Below are 13655 nucleotides of genomic sequence, written 5' to 3' on the forward strand. Positions count from 1 at the left end.
ACCGATTGAATGAAATGGTCACATTGACAAGCAGACATGCAATCATAACATTTGACAAATGTAAAGCCAAGAGTTACAAGGGTATACTAATAGGAATCGTTTTAAAGAGGATTTCGAGTCCATTTTTGTTGTTGGGAATGGAGAATGGCAACGTTATAACACATGGCAATTGATGATAGAATGGATTGCATTGGTGGATTGAATCTAGTCCAACAGGATTATAGACTGATAATCGACCTGGTCATGAATCATTGAGTATGAAGTGGATTGATTCATAGACGACAAGAAACAAAGATGGATGCAGTCAACTCATTAAGTAGTTTATACAAGGATCCAACCCATTTTGATGGACTGAATGGAAATGCATTCAATACAGTTGGAGTTGCGATGGGATATCCACGATAGTTTCATGTGAATGGACAACAAAGCCACTTGTAATGGACGGATTGAACAACAGTAACAAGACATACATGCAGGAGCAATAGCAGACATGGCAAAGCTTTCAGCAGGACCAATTGTTCGAGCATGACCACTTGGATAAAGTCCAGGAACGTCAGGAGCAACAGCGCGCACGGCAGTCAATGACATTTGATGTTGCAGAGTCGAATTACAATAATATTCACGTAAAATGGAATACTTTTTCTGTAATGACCGTTTATTTTGATTTGAATTAAATAGTTGTTGAATAATCGTGCTTATTATACATTGACAGTCTTTAAAACACATTAGTTGTCATAAGATGATCACACAAATTACAGGTTTGTATTGGAATTGTTTTGGTGTAATCACGCATTACACGATCATCAAGTTGGAATCCAGATATTGTGTTGCTATAAACTCTTGTATATTGAATTACAAGATACGTTTTAATCCAAAAAAACATTCCAATGCATTTCATGACTGTTATGACTCTTGTTTGATGCTCCATTTCACGTGAATCCAGAGTAAACGTTTGGTTTTATTAAAATGAATTCATTCGGATTTGGCAAGGAATCGTTGAAAAGATCGATCTTCACTTCGTTCGACATCTTCTGTTCTCATCGTATCTATAGGCTCATCTTCACACTCGTCTTCCATTTCTGTATCAAATTTTACCTCTTTTCCCTTTTCAAGTGACATATCCTTCATCAAATGCTGTAAACTCTCTTGTTTGCGTGCTGCTTCCTGATCCTTTTTTTGTTTCAACATACGCTCAAGCTCTGGTTTGAATTCAGTTTCATATTCTTTGGCTGATTCGCTTACTGCTTCAAAAAGCTCTTCCATGCCTTCACCCGTAACTGAAGAGACTCCAACAACCTATGGGTTTCATGATTGTTAGATTTGAAGAATGGAATAGATACAAGCATGAGCAAAACACACCCGCAAGTTGGAGTAGAATTCTTCGAGCACCATACACATGGAACCAATCAATGATCCCATGTACGAAGCATCATCCTCTAAAGCTGCTTGAAAACTCTCAAAATCAGTCATCCATTCTTTGGCAAATTCATACGACACCACATCTATCTTGTTGAACACGAGTACAAAAGGCAACCGAGTCTTGTATAGGATAGAACAAGCGTAAAGCATATTGGACATGAATGTTGCTGGTGCTGTTGAGCGAGGAGTGTCAATGATGTAAAGAATGACTGTTGGGTAGGTTGAAGAGAGCGTATCAGTAATGATTGCACCTGAAGCTGACCAAGTAAAGATTTCAATTTGTCCTGGTGTGTCAATCAGAATATACCTGATATTTAAACGAGACTCAATACCATTAAAGTATGACAATGTCTACACAACCAAGACAACTTACTTTACTGATGAAGCTCGTTTTGCAACCAAGTCCAATACCTGATCAAACTTTGTAGTAAATAGATTCAGTGCAGTAAGAATCCCACCATTAGGACCCAAATTATACTGTTTCATGACTTGTTTGTAATTGACAGTATCTCTAATATCGATATGAGCACCAAAAGGAACATGAGCAACTGCAGGATCCAGATTGATTGCATATCGAGGAGTTTTCTTTTCAGCCAAATAAGCATTGATTCTCTAACAGAATTGTAATATTACAAGTTAGTGTCAAGACTTGAAGTGGAATGAAAAGCAAAGTTGAAATGTACTTGAAGTAAAGTTGTTTTTCCAGTTCCAGCCATTCCAATTGTAATCAAAACAGTAGGATTGTAGGATACTGCATTATCAGCAGTAGTGATTGAAGTATCTGCCATCAAGTATTTGTTGTAAAAAGTCGAGTTGAAAATTTCCAAGAAAGTTGGAATCACGAGAATGGAGAGTTGATCAATCGTAGCAGCCAGCTGGATCCATGATGATTTACGTTGATGGTTTATGTTGATGATTCACCCGAATGGTCTTTACTATTTGTATAAACTAATACTTTACTCGAATGGTTTAACCAATCATTGCTTTCAAAGCACAACACATTGTCAGTCATACGAGACCAACACGAGCACTTTCGTGTTTCGAATCAACCACACGAACTCAAAGTTGTAATCAACACAAGTTTCAAAACAAATGATGGCTCTATAGCATGCCGTGTAGTTTATTAGAATGTGGACTTGAGTAGGTCATAGAGCCATTAAGAGGTAGTCATGTGTGCTAGGGGAAGAAACTGACATAACAGTCGTGACACTTGACAATCAACCTAGATAAGGTTAAATGATACCGCTACCGTCACTATTAGCCCACTGGCCGAGTGGTCTGAATCTAGGTGCACGACGATGAAGCCTGATGTCTTCCACAGTTGGGGAATACAGTTTAAAGTTGGGCAAAGCGCTGCGTTTTTGAAGGCTACGAGCAGGAGTGTATGGTAAAGCTGTAATGGTGGAAACCAAGCAAGTAATCAAGACAAAAGTGTAAGAAAGCATAAGCTACAAGTAAAGTTTGCTATAAAGTAAACTGTGAAGAATAAAGTGAAATTTAAAACAAGTGGCCGTCGGAGTTGAAGCAAAACCAGTTTTAAAACCAATGATTTTTAGGAATACAATCTATTCTTGAAATAAACTGCACCATGTACTTTGGTATTCTTTTTAAATCCTTGATTTACATGAATACCATTGTTAATATACTGAACAATATTGTTTTTAAACCCATCGAGTGATTGACATTCTTAATCTTGCTTTTTTAAAACTCATTGCGAGCGTATCCGAGTATAGAAAACAACATCAAAACAGTCAAACAAAATGCTCGAATTGAAATGAATTTTGTGACTGCAAACCAAGAGATTGTTTGTACTGATGAACAGTTTGTAATGTTCGTTTAGTAAAATCAACTTGATTTCAAGCCAAAATTAGAGGATTAAAAAGTTGTCCATTTTGCGTGAATATCAACTAAAATAATCAAGTTGAATCTTGACTAACAATCATGATTGTGCCATCTGGAGCATTCAGACATACAGTAAAGCTACGACCACTGGCTTTACCTCCACCAAAACTACGTAAACCTACTGCAAAGAATCACTCTCAGTTACAGGACAATTCATCCCAAAAACCAACACTTGCAACGGATGATGTCAATACTGGATCCTCAACTGCTGTTCCTATCTACACTACTCTAGAAAACTACAATCCTTATGATGTTGCTTCTGCTGCATATTCTACTGCAATGTCCAGTGTCTTTGTTCCTGCATCAACTAATACTTCATCCACCAATCTTGATGCTTACTCGAACAGATTTCCTGACCAATCCAATACTGCTCCGTTGGTTCTTTCTAATGTCAAACTCACTCATGGTCGTCCAACTTCATTCATCATTTCTCCTGGACATGACAATGATTTGGATAATTTGGATGATTTGGATTTCGATATCCACAATTCCGACACTCAACACTGCGTGTTGGATCATAAACCACAATTATCTGACCCTGAGCAAGACATTCAATATACGGATTCAAAAAGTGATACAACTGCAGTTTCTGAAACTTGGCCTTCTTCAAACTCGGCAGATTCTTCAACTTTGAGTGGTACTGATGGTACATGGCGTGATCGCTCATCCACCTTGGTTGCTCCTCCAAAAGTAATCTTGAATGGGTTGTTACATTGTATTGCATTTATACTTATTTGTTTCATCTATACTAGCCGCCAGCGCATTGCATTCCAGATTACGATTATTGCCATGTCGAATCCGATACTCTGGAAAATGAGCTCAATGAATTTTACAACTATGACGATTTTGCTTTATGCGCAAACGGAAAATATATGTGGGAAACTACTGTACTGGCTGGTATGATTCCATCATCATCATTCATTCAATTTGTAATGTACTGATGTATGTTTATTGCATTAGATCATATACATAGCGATGTGATTCAAGAACTGATGGAACAGATTAGTATGCAACATTCAGATTTGCGTATTGCGGCTTCAAACAAATTGCTGTACTTTACACAAGGTGAGGATGACTTGTCATACTGTTGCATTTAAAGTAGATATTCATTTTTGTACTTGATCAGGTTTATATCTTCCGATAAAACTGCAATCAACATCGGATCAACTTCAAGCCATTATCAAAAACAACAAACTTTTGTATGAACTCGACGTATTCCCCACTGTGTATGCTGCATTCCGTGCTACATCGTATGCATTCGAAACAATTTCCAAGCAGCAGGTCATCACTACTGAAACTCAGTTGACTCTTGATTTGAATATTCTAGAAGCAACTACTTATCTAAGTATCATGTACTCGATAGTATTGATCAATATGCGCGATCCAGCATTCATCAATGAGATTTGTATGTTTTTTGGATGTGTAATGAAATGTATGGTATCCGTACTTATGTTTTGTGATTAGCAAATCTGGATCCGTATATACCACAATTTCTGTTCAAGATTCTTGCTCAATTGGCTGAAGGAAACAGACAACACTATCCAGTAAAAAAGGTGTCTGATGGTTTGGCTTTATCATACTGTTGAATCTTTATTCCATACTGATTTTTGGTATTTTAGCTTCTTTTATTGTTGTGGAAGATATTGATGACGATTGTTGGAAGTGATGCAGATCTTGCTACCATGACGATTGAAGCGCGTAAATTAAACGGAATTGTTCCTGCTGATTCTTCATGTAAGGTTTGGATGATTAGATTTGAATGAGTCGAGTTGATTTTAATCATTGTATTTGGCCTAGTATACTATATAAAATCCACACCACAGGACTATCAAAATTATCATACTATTGCTTCTCATAGGTACCCGGCCTACTATCTTCCAGATGCTGTACATCATTTATCAAATGTCACATATTCAATGATTGATTCGCCATCAGAAAATGTGTTTCAAACAGTCTCGCCATTCTATGACTATACAGAGCTATGTCCATCGCACGAATATCAATTGCAGCCACTCATATTCAAGTCAGAAACTACCATGCCCAATCCAATGCTGGAAGCTGTAGGTGCCTTTAAAAAATACAATTATGTCAGTGTCGGAGCCATGCAAATTGCGCGAGAAATCGAGGTGCTCAATCAAAGTGGTTTGCCTGCATTGAATTCTGTTGAAAATACTGTTTACCCAACTGCTCGGGTTGATGGACATTGTCCTCGCACATACTCTGAATCTAGGTCAAAAAAACCTACACCTACTTCTGGTTTAAGCCGACTCGAAAAGCTTTTTTCGAATTTGCAAGAAAACCTGCCGCGCTATATGAGCATGCTTGTACGACTGATGTACTACTTGAATTTAGCATCCAACGAATCTTCTCCCAAAGGATTTGGTTTGGATGAAGTACCCTCGACTGCACAAATTGATGCCATACCACTCAATGATCGAACTGTAGTGCTCGAATGGTTAGATTCTGTTCGACATCGTGAAACGGTTACTTTGGCTATATGCAGTTCCATGCTTTTGCTGCTACGTGGATTTAAGCGATATCGTAAGGACCACATTTTTGATATTAAGCAATATTTTGGTTTAAACTGACTGTAAACTAAACAAATTTAGACGTGCTGGCGTTTGAGTACATGTGCCAATTACTTATGGATAGCAACTGCGCTATTTTGATTGTAAAAATGCTGAATACATGGTTTTCAAATATCCCTACAAATGAATCATACAGTAATTTGGGAGCTGGAAGTCAAGAACGACCCATTGGATCGACATGGCTATTGTATCGACGTGATCCTGCCCAACTCAAGTAATGTAGTTTGCATCGTATCATGCCATATGATACATGATTAATTTTTGTTTGAAATGCATGATTTAGTTTTATTGATTTCTGTCGTGGACCACTTTCTCCTACTGAATCTGCTACATTTGACACATCTCATTCGACACCTGATTTTCTCAACAGCTGAGTAGATTGAAATTCTGTTTGACTGATTTTAATACGACTTGAGCTAACCGATTGTTTTTGTGGTATGTGTATATAGATCCTCACTCATCGAAACCCTTGATGCAACCCTCTCGTCACCGTGCATTCTCAACCACAATCTGTCTGCTTCGAATTTTGCATAAAATGACCAAGGGTAAACTCCATCGAATTCTCTCACTTGTACAATGGAAGGCCGCCATTGTGCTCAAACGGATCGTCAGAGTAAATCATGCTGGACTGTACCTCTATGCACTCAAACTCATCAAAAGTCAGATTCCATTTTTGGGGAAAAAATGGCGACCTCGTAAGTCTTGTAGATTGAAGACTATTTAAAGTTTGAGTTATCATGTAACGTGTTGTATTATTAGACAATCTTGCAATTGTGACGCTGATTTACCAACATTTAAAGCCATCGCTCATTGAAGACTATTTGATTGGTGATTTTGAAATCAAGACTGATGAGGCATTGGTAAAATGCTATGTTGTGGTCAGGTTATGTTGAATGAATGCTAACTGCACTTTGATGTGATAGATAAAAGAGCAACGTCTTAGATCGCTCATTACATCCTTCATGACACGAACCTATGCACAAACAAAACCAACCAGTCCATTGTCCACACACGTGCCCATGCATTCTCATCCTGTACCCACTGATAAAATGCATGATCAACGTATATCCAACTCAACAACGTTTTCACACACCCATCACCCATCTGTAGACGATCTTGATCTTATCCTACGTCTTTCTGTCAAGGGATCGTTTGATACATCCAATCCCTACCATGCAAGTCTACTCCATCTAAGTACATCCATGCTCAAATCGCACGATCATTTAGATGATAATTTCATGATGCATTACCACGAATGGCTAGAAAAAGAAGTGTACCACCCCATGGCGAATATCATTGACGGCGAGTTATTTGATGCCACCAAAGTGTGTATTGTGGACAAAGAAGACGATATGCCTGATGACATCAAACAGCATTTCTATTATGTGATTGAAGGAAAATAAAAACTGTATCTCAGCACACTCGACCGATGGGTTCATTTCATTGTAAAAGTTGAATCCAAAGTATCATGTGTAATCATGATCAATAGTTGAGATATTGAATGTTTTCAATCTCGCGATTTTAGGATTGATTACAGCTTGAATGGTTTAGTCTTTTACTTGCCCATTTATATGGATTACAATATGTTCGATACACATGACATGATCAAAAAGATGAGTTGAATCATTAATATTGGTTGATGCATCGTCGAGAATACAAGTAAATTCAACACTTGATAATCATTCAGTATGCAAGTATATCCCATTCACCAGTTATTACTGTAAAGGTCTGTACTAAACTATCCATCTCAACTGTCATAATCTATTCGAATGTAGGAAATAGCTTCATGACAGTTTATTATCTTGTCATGTCATCCACCCAATGTATTAAACCAGTTTCTACCAATTGTGAAAATAAAATCTGAATACTAAGTTTTTTTAAAAAAGAAACGGATAGAAAAAATCGGTACGAGAAATCAAACTGCAAGAGTCGAGTCCAAGACAAGAGAGCAGTAGTGGAAAGTACAAGGTGTATGTTGAATTCCATTGTTTTCTAGTACTTTGCTTGGAAATTAAAAGTCCTTGAACTTTTCACGGTATGGATCGTTGCCTACTACACCATAAGGCTCGTGATCTTCTGGGTAAGCATCAAAGTTGCTGGTATCACCCTCGTGAGCGACTTTAGGAATATATGGGGCAGGAATCTCTAGATTTTTGAGTTTTTCCCAGTCGACTCCTGCAAACCATTTGTGCCGTTTGATGTCTTGCACTCCATCTTTGAGATTACCAAACCGTTTAGATAGATCTGGAGAAAGTAGCCGTTTTACAAGATCTTTGGCCATGGGGTCGAAATGAGGAGGAAAACGAAGTTTGCACTGGAGAATTTTTTCGTATAGCTTAAAATGATCTTCATCATAGAATGGTGGATGACCAGCCAGCATCTAGAGAAGAAAGAAGGGTAAGATTTTGGAGTTGAGGAGTTGGAAGATAAAGCATCTGTCATTACCTCATATATCAGGACACCAAGTGCCCACCAGTCAACAGCACGCCCGTAGCCTTTTGATTGGATAATTTCTGGTGCAAGATAGTCGGGAGTACCACAGAGCGTCCAAGTTACATCTGGGACGAATTTGGCGAACCCAAAGTCGGTGATTTTGATATTTCCAAAAACATCTATCAACAAGTTTTCGGGCTTAAGGTCACGATAAATAATATCTTTGGTGTGGAGATAATCAAATGCCATAACAACCTGGGCAGCATAGAAGCGAGCAACGTGATTGGAGAAGCGCTAGTGATGGGTGCGAGTCATGAACAAGGGATTAGAATACATTAGGTTGTTGTAACTAGCACATCTTGAAATAAGATGGACTTACCCCACTCTTTCTCAAGTAAGAAAACAGCTCACCGCCCTGAACGTATTCAAGCACCAAATACAAGTTGTTCGAGTCCTGGAATGTGCCAAATATTTGAACAAGGAACGGGAAATTAAGTTGTTCCAAAATGTGCTTTTCGTTGAGGGTATGCTCCACCTGACGAAGCTTGATGATTTCTGTTTTGCGGAGTACCTTCATAGCGTAGTGTTTTCCAGATGCCTTGTATTTAACCAAATGCACGCGGCCAAACGATCCAGTTCCAAGAGTGTTGCGAATTTCCAAATCCTCGATTTTAAGCTTTCTTCCAAACAGTACGGGTGGAGGCAGATTGGTAGCAAGAGGAGGATTTACATGAGTAGAATGAGGACGCTGCATTGGATTTTGTAGAGCCTGTGCAGTCGCAGGATGAGCCTCGTGTGATGATGCCAAAGTATTTGGATGAGAGACTTGGACAGAGCGAGCATCGAATGGCAAAATAGGTCCTGAAACAGAAGGAATATTGTGAGCAAACGGAGTGAAGGCAACAGGTTGGGGTTTTGCAATAGGAGCAGCTTTGGACGATGTTTCAGACAAGAAACAAGATTTAAAATTGGAAATAGTCGACCAACCCAAAGTAAAGATGGATTAGTAAAGAATACTTGATGGATAGACCGACTTGTGATGATCCATATCAGAACAAGACAGGAATTGATTCTTTTTCAAATGGAATATAATCAACATTGTTTCAAGACAGGACAATCTGCCAATTGGAATGTTTGTTGAACCGTAACATGGAGGATTCAGGACACAAAAGTTTGAAGAGTCGAATGCAATGAATCTGGATTTAAACTTGATGATCGTAGAATAACTACCAAAGAAGAAGGGATGGATGTGTATAGGATGCTGTGCGTAATCATCAATGTGTAGTAAGGAAAGCACGACCCATATTGGATATTCCAAAGTAAAATAGACTGCAAGATACATGAGTACGACAGTGGAATGGCCAAGACCACATAGTGGAACAAGACTAGACAGCACCAACATACAAGACAATTGGAAGCATGGATTTGAATCATGGAAGCTGCGTGTACAATAGTTGATCCAAGTAAATCCCAATCTAAATGTCGAATTCATACCTTGATGGACATCAGGGCCAGGAGCAGGGCCAGATGCTACTTTACCACCATCAGAGGGCGGAGTAGCCTTTGGCTGCATTGTTTGTTGACGCTGTTGGAATAGTTGTTGCTGTAAATGTTTCTGCTGCACGGTCGAAACAGACATGGAATCCGGCATCGGCGTAGTCGAAACAGTAGTAGAAGATGGAGTGGATTGAGAAGGTTTTAAACCCAAAACTTGGACGGTAGAAGTAGTGTCGATGGCACCAGCAATAGAATCTGAAGACACAGGCAATGCAGTAAGGGCGGCCTGTGACATGTGTGGAGAAGTGAATGCCAGATACGATAGGTTAATATCAGAATAAGAAGTTTTATTTATTTGATGGCACTCTCATTGCAAATGTTTGACGAATGGCGTGGATGTTGGCTTGTGGCTGCTGCTCAACTAAGTCGATATTTGTGTCGTGTTTAAATGGCTTGCGTGGGCTTGCTTGAGCTTGCTTGAGCTTTGCTTTTGAAAGATTTATAAAATTAGTTTTTCATTCATTTTTGGGTTTCATTTCTATTCAAATCTCTCAAGTTTCATTTCTATTATTCTAGCTATTCTATTATTCTATTCTAAATCATCTCTTTATATTCATTCATGATACTCTTTTAATCACTCACTGAGTGATTGAATTGTTGTATTCAAAATTAACATCTTTTAGTCAGATTTATTATACTTTACAGTTTAACTGACTTTTTCTCATTGCTTAATTACTTTGCAACTCATCGCTGTTACTTTCTGATACTTCCTTCTCTGACTCGGTTTCACTGTAATCGTCCTCGCTATCACTCAATAAACTAGGCTGTCGTTGCAGTTTCCACATCTCTGATGCAGTAGTGTAGTATTCTTGTAAAGCAAACCCATATGGATCAATTCCAGAAATTAATGGATCCGCCAACAATTCTCTGGCTGTAGGACGTTGATCCGCATCTCTGGTTAAGCATACATGTGCACACATATCAAGTGTTAATCATTTGATCCCACTCTTGAGTAAAAGTAAACTTACATGATAAAACACTTTTCAGTAAATGCACGCATGTTTGCACTGAGATTGGGCGAAAGTGGTGGTGATTGATTACGTGCCAGTTGGGAAAATATTTGTAGATCCATGTTGAGCTCGCTCCATGGTTTCAATCCAGTCGTCATTTCAATAATCATACATCCAAAGCTCCTAATATGCATTAAACATGATTCGTGTTTAGCACATTATGGAAATGAGTCGATCCAACTCTAATGTCAACTATTACCAAATGTCCACTTTGGCTGTGTATCCCTTGGCACGAACCGTTTCTGGCGACATCCAACTGACAGTACCATGCACTGTCAAGTCAGACACACGATTGTATGCTCCTTTCACTAGACATCATACATAAACAATTGTGTTAAAGCTTGTTGAAATCTCAAAAATACTTGCATGCAGACTTACCATGCTTCATCGAGACACCAAAATCAGTTATCTTGGCAATACATGCAACCACATCAACAAGTACTGAATCATCCATATTAAAAATAAATAGTTTAGCATCCGTTTAAATGAAATTCAAAATACTACAAATTAAAATATTCTGCACTTACTGTTGGCAGCTTTGATATCACGATGAATAATTCCTCTAGTTGACATGGACAGTTTCAATACATAAATAATTGACCGTCTAACTTGATCATAGTAACATGGCACTTACTGAGAATGCAGATAGTCTAAGCCCTGGAGTGTTTGTGACGATAATACACAAATCAGTTCATCGGAAAATGGACCCGTTTTAACAAGCACCGAAGAAATAGATCGCCCAGCAACGTATTCTAAAAATATATTACAATACTCTGGAGTCTGCTCAAACCCAAGATACTGAATGACATGAGAGTGATTTAATCCTTTCAATAACTCCAGTTCGTGCCGTAACGCAACCATTGGAGAAAATATAGATTTCTTGCGTCCAAATGCTGGTCGTGCTCTTTGGGCCGTGTTTTTACGTTTCAGTTCCCCTTCACCTGCAAGTGAATTTTGTACCTGCTTTACTGCGATGCATTGTCCGGTTTCAATCACCACTCCAAGATAAACACTAGCAAACGCACCTTGACCAATCAGCTCACCTCGCACCCATATAAGTTTCTCATTGGTTTGGGGATTGATTGCACTCACACACATCCCAGCACCACTCGGTGTTTCAAGGCATGATGACATGATGGCACTGGATCGATTGGCACGATTCCCTACACGATGTTGACTTTGCTTGCGAGACAAGACACGTTTCAACGAAACCTTTCTATCTACACCATCCTCCCTATTCAGCATGTCTTTGGATTGAGTTTGGGGATGATGCAGATCGTAATGCAAGTCTGGTTTAATTGTAACTTGACCAAGTGTGCGAGGATAAGCACTATTGGGCACGGCAGAAATGGATGCGGACAGAATTGTCCCACCTGATCGTATAGAAATCACACCAGTAGATTTTGTGTCCAGTTTAGATAGTTGGTTTTTACGATTACGAAACCCTTTAGGCTGAGGTCGAGTTGTCAATTGTGCTTGTTCTTTTTCCAATAGATCCGTTTCCTCCTTTGTTGACTCGAGTGGACGATCAGATAAGCTAACTGCAGAGTTGGATGATATATATCGATGAGTAGGTGCGCTACATGTACTATGAAAAGACGGAAGAGAAACATTGCTATCTTCGCGTTCTGACATAAACACAGGTTGCAGTATAGACGAGGGTGCTATCGATCCTCGTCGTGTTTGATTTGCCGTAATGGCTGTTTGAACAATATCCTTGAGAGTTAGCGTTGGTCCAGAATGCCATTGAAAATGAGTATCCGACTTTCCAGATGACTCTCCCATTGATGATAAAAGCATTGAAGTTGGTCTAGAGCGACCCGATTCATGCATGAGTTTCTGCTGCTGATTCTCTATACTCGTATCAATTTCATTGCATGACTTTGACTGTCCAAACACAGATTCTCTAGAACACGATGAATAGGGTGTATCTGCTGTCTTGTCTATAGGGTTAGTCGCGAGGTTCAATGTTGGTATATGATGATTGGGGTCCACATTTGACTCATCCATATCTACAGTGGTGGGTACAAGTTTTTTTGTGGGAGATCCATTCCGACGCAGAGATTCCAATCTAGCAATCGACTCGCCTCCAGTCTTGCTTGATTCATTAACCATGCATGCACTTTTGTCTACTTTAGTATGTTCTATATCCTTTTCAAGCGAGTTTTGCAGTGTACAGGGCACCTCTGGATCATCTTCAGTGCTAAGAATATCGACACGAATATCAGAGATACCAGGAAAATATCTATCAAGATTGTTGGCAATCACATCAGCAGATGGACGACCAAACTGCTCTTCAAAATTAAGCGAGATGATGCTTTTTGATCTAGTGTTGGACATGAGTTTGCTTCCTGCACGATTGATATTGCTTGGTTTGCGTTTTACACTTGCTCCTCGTTTTGTTGTTAATGGCGCAATATCATCGTTTTCTTCTTGTGCCATCTAACCATACATGATGGATCATATTCTACATATTAGTATACATTCACGGTATGATCAACAGTTTAAAAGATTGTGTAGTAGCCTACTTTAAGGGATTGTGCATCAAACGCAGGCTCGGCAAATCGGTTTTTTGTTCCACGACGTGCTTTTGGCCTTGTTTGAGCATGATTGCGAATATCTTCGAGCAAACTAGCCGAGGATGATTTTTGAAGGACACTTTTTGATGAACTTGTTTCATTGGATCCACCCGTCAATACAGTCAAAACTTTCTCTTCACCAGGCGACGAGTTGGGCCATGCGTAAA

At 39.0% G+C, this 13655-nt stretch overlaps 6 protein-coding genes across 6 annotated transcripts; 2 read left to right on the plus strand and 4 right to left on the minus strand.

Annotated features, from left to right (window-relative positions):
* Positions 1-954: 954 nt before the first annotated feature.
* On the minus strand, positions 955-2207 carry BATDEDRAFT_20815 (GTPase NPA3; the record flags this gene model as incomplete). The annotated part of the gene is made up of 4 exons (XM_006681835.1): positions 955-1296; positions 1360-1726; positions 1793-2031; positions 2103-2207. The coding sequence occupies 4 exons, from the start codon at positions 2205-2207 to the stop codon at positions 973-975; spliced, it is 1035 nt and encodes a 344-aa protein (XP_006681898.1). The 3' UTR covers positions 955-972.
* Positions 2208-2651: 444 nt separating this feature from the next.
* Positions 2652-2864, minus strand: BATDEDRAFT_91738 (uncharacterized protein; the record flags this gene model as incomplete). The annotated part of the gene is made up of 1 exon (XM_006682039.1): positions 2652-2864. The coding sequence occupies one exon, from the start codon at positions 2862-2864 to the stop codon at positions 2652-2654; it is 213 nt and encodes a 70-aa protein (XP_006682102.1).
* Positions 2865-3360: 496 nt separating this feature from the next.
* BATDEDRAFT_27749 (uncharacterized protein) lies at positions 3361-6283 on the plus strand (the record flags this gene model as incomplete). Its single annotated transcript, XM_006681893.1, has 9 exons — positions 3361-4011; positions 4074-4218; positions 4282-4386; positions 4448-4726; positions 4786-4874; positions 4941-5055; positions 5119-5862; positions 5931-6123; positions 6193-6283. The coding sequence occupies 9 exons, from the start codon at positions 3361-3363 to the stop codon at positions 6281-6283; spliced, it is 2412 nt and encodes an 803-aa protein (XP_006681956.1).
* A 74-nt stretch (positions 6284-6357) lies between these two features.
* On the plus strand, positions 6358-7320 carry BATDEDRAFT_91720 (uncharacterized protein). The gene is made up of 3 exons (XM_006681995.1): positions 6358-6604; positions 6669-6769; positions 6833-7320. Exons 1-3 carry the CDS (start codon positions 6382-6384, stop codon positions 7310-7312), a joined length of 804 nt encoding a protein of 267 aa, XP_006682058.1. The 5' UTR covers positions 6358-6381; the 3' UTR covers positions 7313-7320.
* A 445-nt stretch (positions 7321-7765) lies between these two features.
* Positions 7766-10220, minus strand: BATDEDRAFT_36064 (uncharacterized protein). The gene is made up of 4 exons (XM_006681940.1): positions 9837-10220; positions 8722-9272; positions 8355-8636; positions 7766-8289 (listed from the first exon to the last, which is right to left on the minus strand). Exons 1-4 carry the CDS (start codon positions 10132-10134, stop codon positions 7921-7923), a joined length of 1500 nt encoding a protein of 499 aa, XP_006682003.1. The 5' UTR covers positions 10135-10220; the 3' UTR covers positions 7766-7920.
* Positions 10221-10744: 524 nt separating this feature from the next.
* Positions 10745-11794, minus strand: BATDEDRAFT_4950 (uncharacterized protein; the record flags this gene model as incomplete). The annotated part of the gene is made up of 6 exons (XM_006681790.1): positions 10745-10793; positions 10868-11032; positions 11109-11217; positions 11288-11350; positions 11437-11471; positions 11544-11794. Coding segments are annotated over 6 exons (672 nt in total), but the record flags the coding sequence as incomplete, so codon positions are not given.
* Positions 11795-13655: the final 1861 nt, after the last annotated feature.

This window comes from Batrachochytrium dendrobatidis, assembly GCF_000203795.2.
Source record: "Batrachochytrium dendrobatidis JAM81 unplaced genomic scaffold BATDEscaffold_14, whole genome shotgun sequence".
NCBI classification, from domain to species: Eukaryota; Fungi; Chytridiomycota; class Chytridiomycetes; order Rhizophydiales; genus Batrachochytrium; species Batrachochytrium dendrobatidis.

Bases quoted from the DNA above. Each gene is read 5' to 3' on its own strand.
- BATDEDRAFT_91720 (XM_006681995.1), top strand. From the start codon at position 6,382: ATGCAACCCTCTCGTCACCGTGCATTCTCAACCACAATCTGTCTGCTT. The intron at 6,605-6,668 runs GTAAGTCTTGTA...TTGTATTATTAG, and splicing joins GGGGAAAAAATGGCGACCTC to ACAATCTTGCAATTGTGACG. The intron at 6,770-6,832 runs GTAAAATGCTAT...TTGATGTGATAG, and splicing joins TCAAGACTGATGAGGCATTG to ATAAAAGAGCAACGTCTTAG.
- BATDEDRAFT_36064 (XM_006681940.1), bottom strand. From the start codon at position 10,134: ATGTCACAGGCCGCCCTTACTGCATTGCCTGTGTCTTCAGATTCTATT. The intron at 9,273-9,836 runs GTATGAATTCGA...CATCGTCCAAAG, and splicing joins TGGCCCTGATGTCCATCAAG to CTGCTCCTATTGCAAAACCC. The intron at 8,637-8,721 runs GTAAGTCCATCT...ACCCATCACTAG, and splicing joins CTTACTTGAGAAAGAGTGGG to CGCTTCTCCAATCACGTTGC.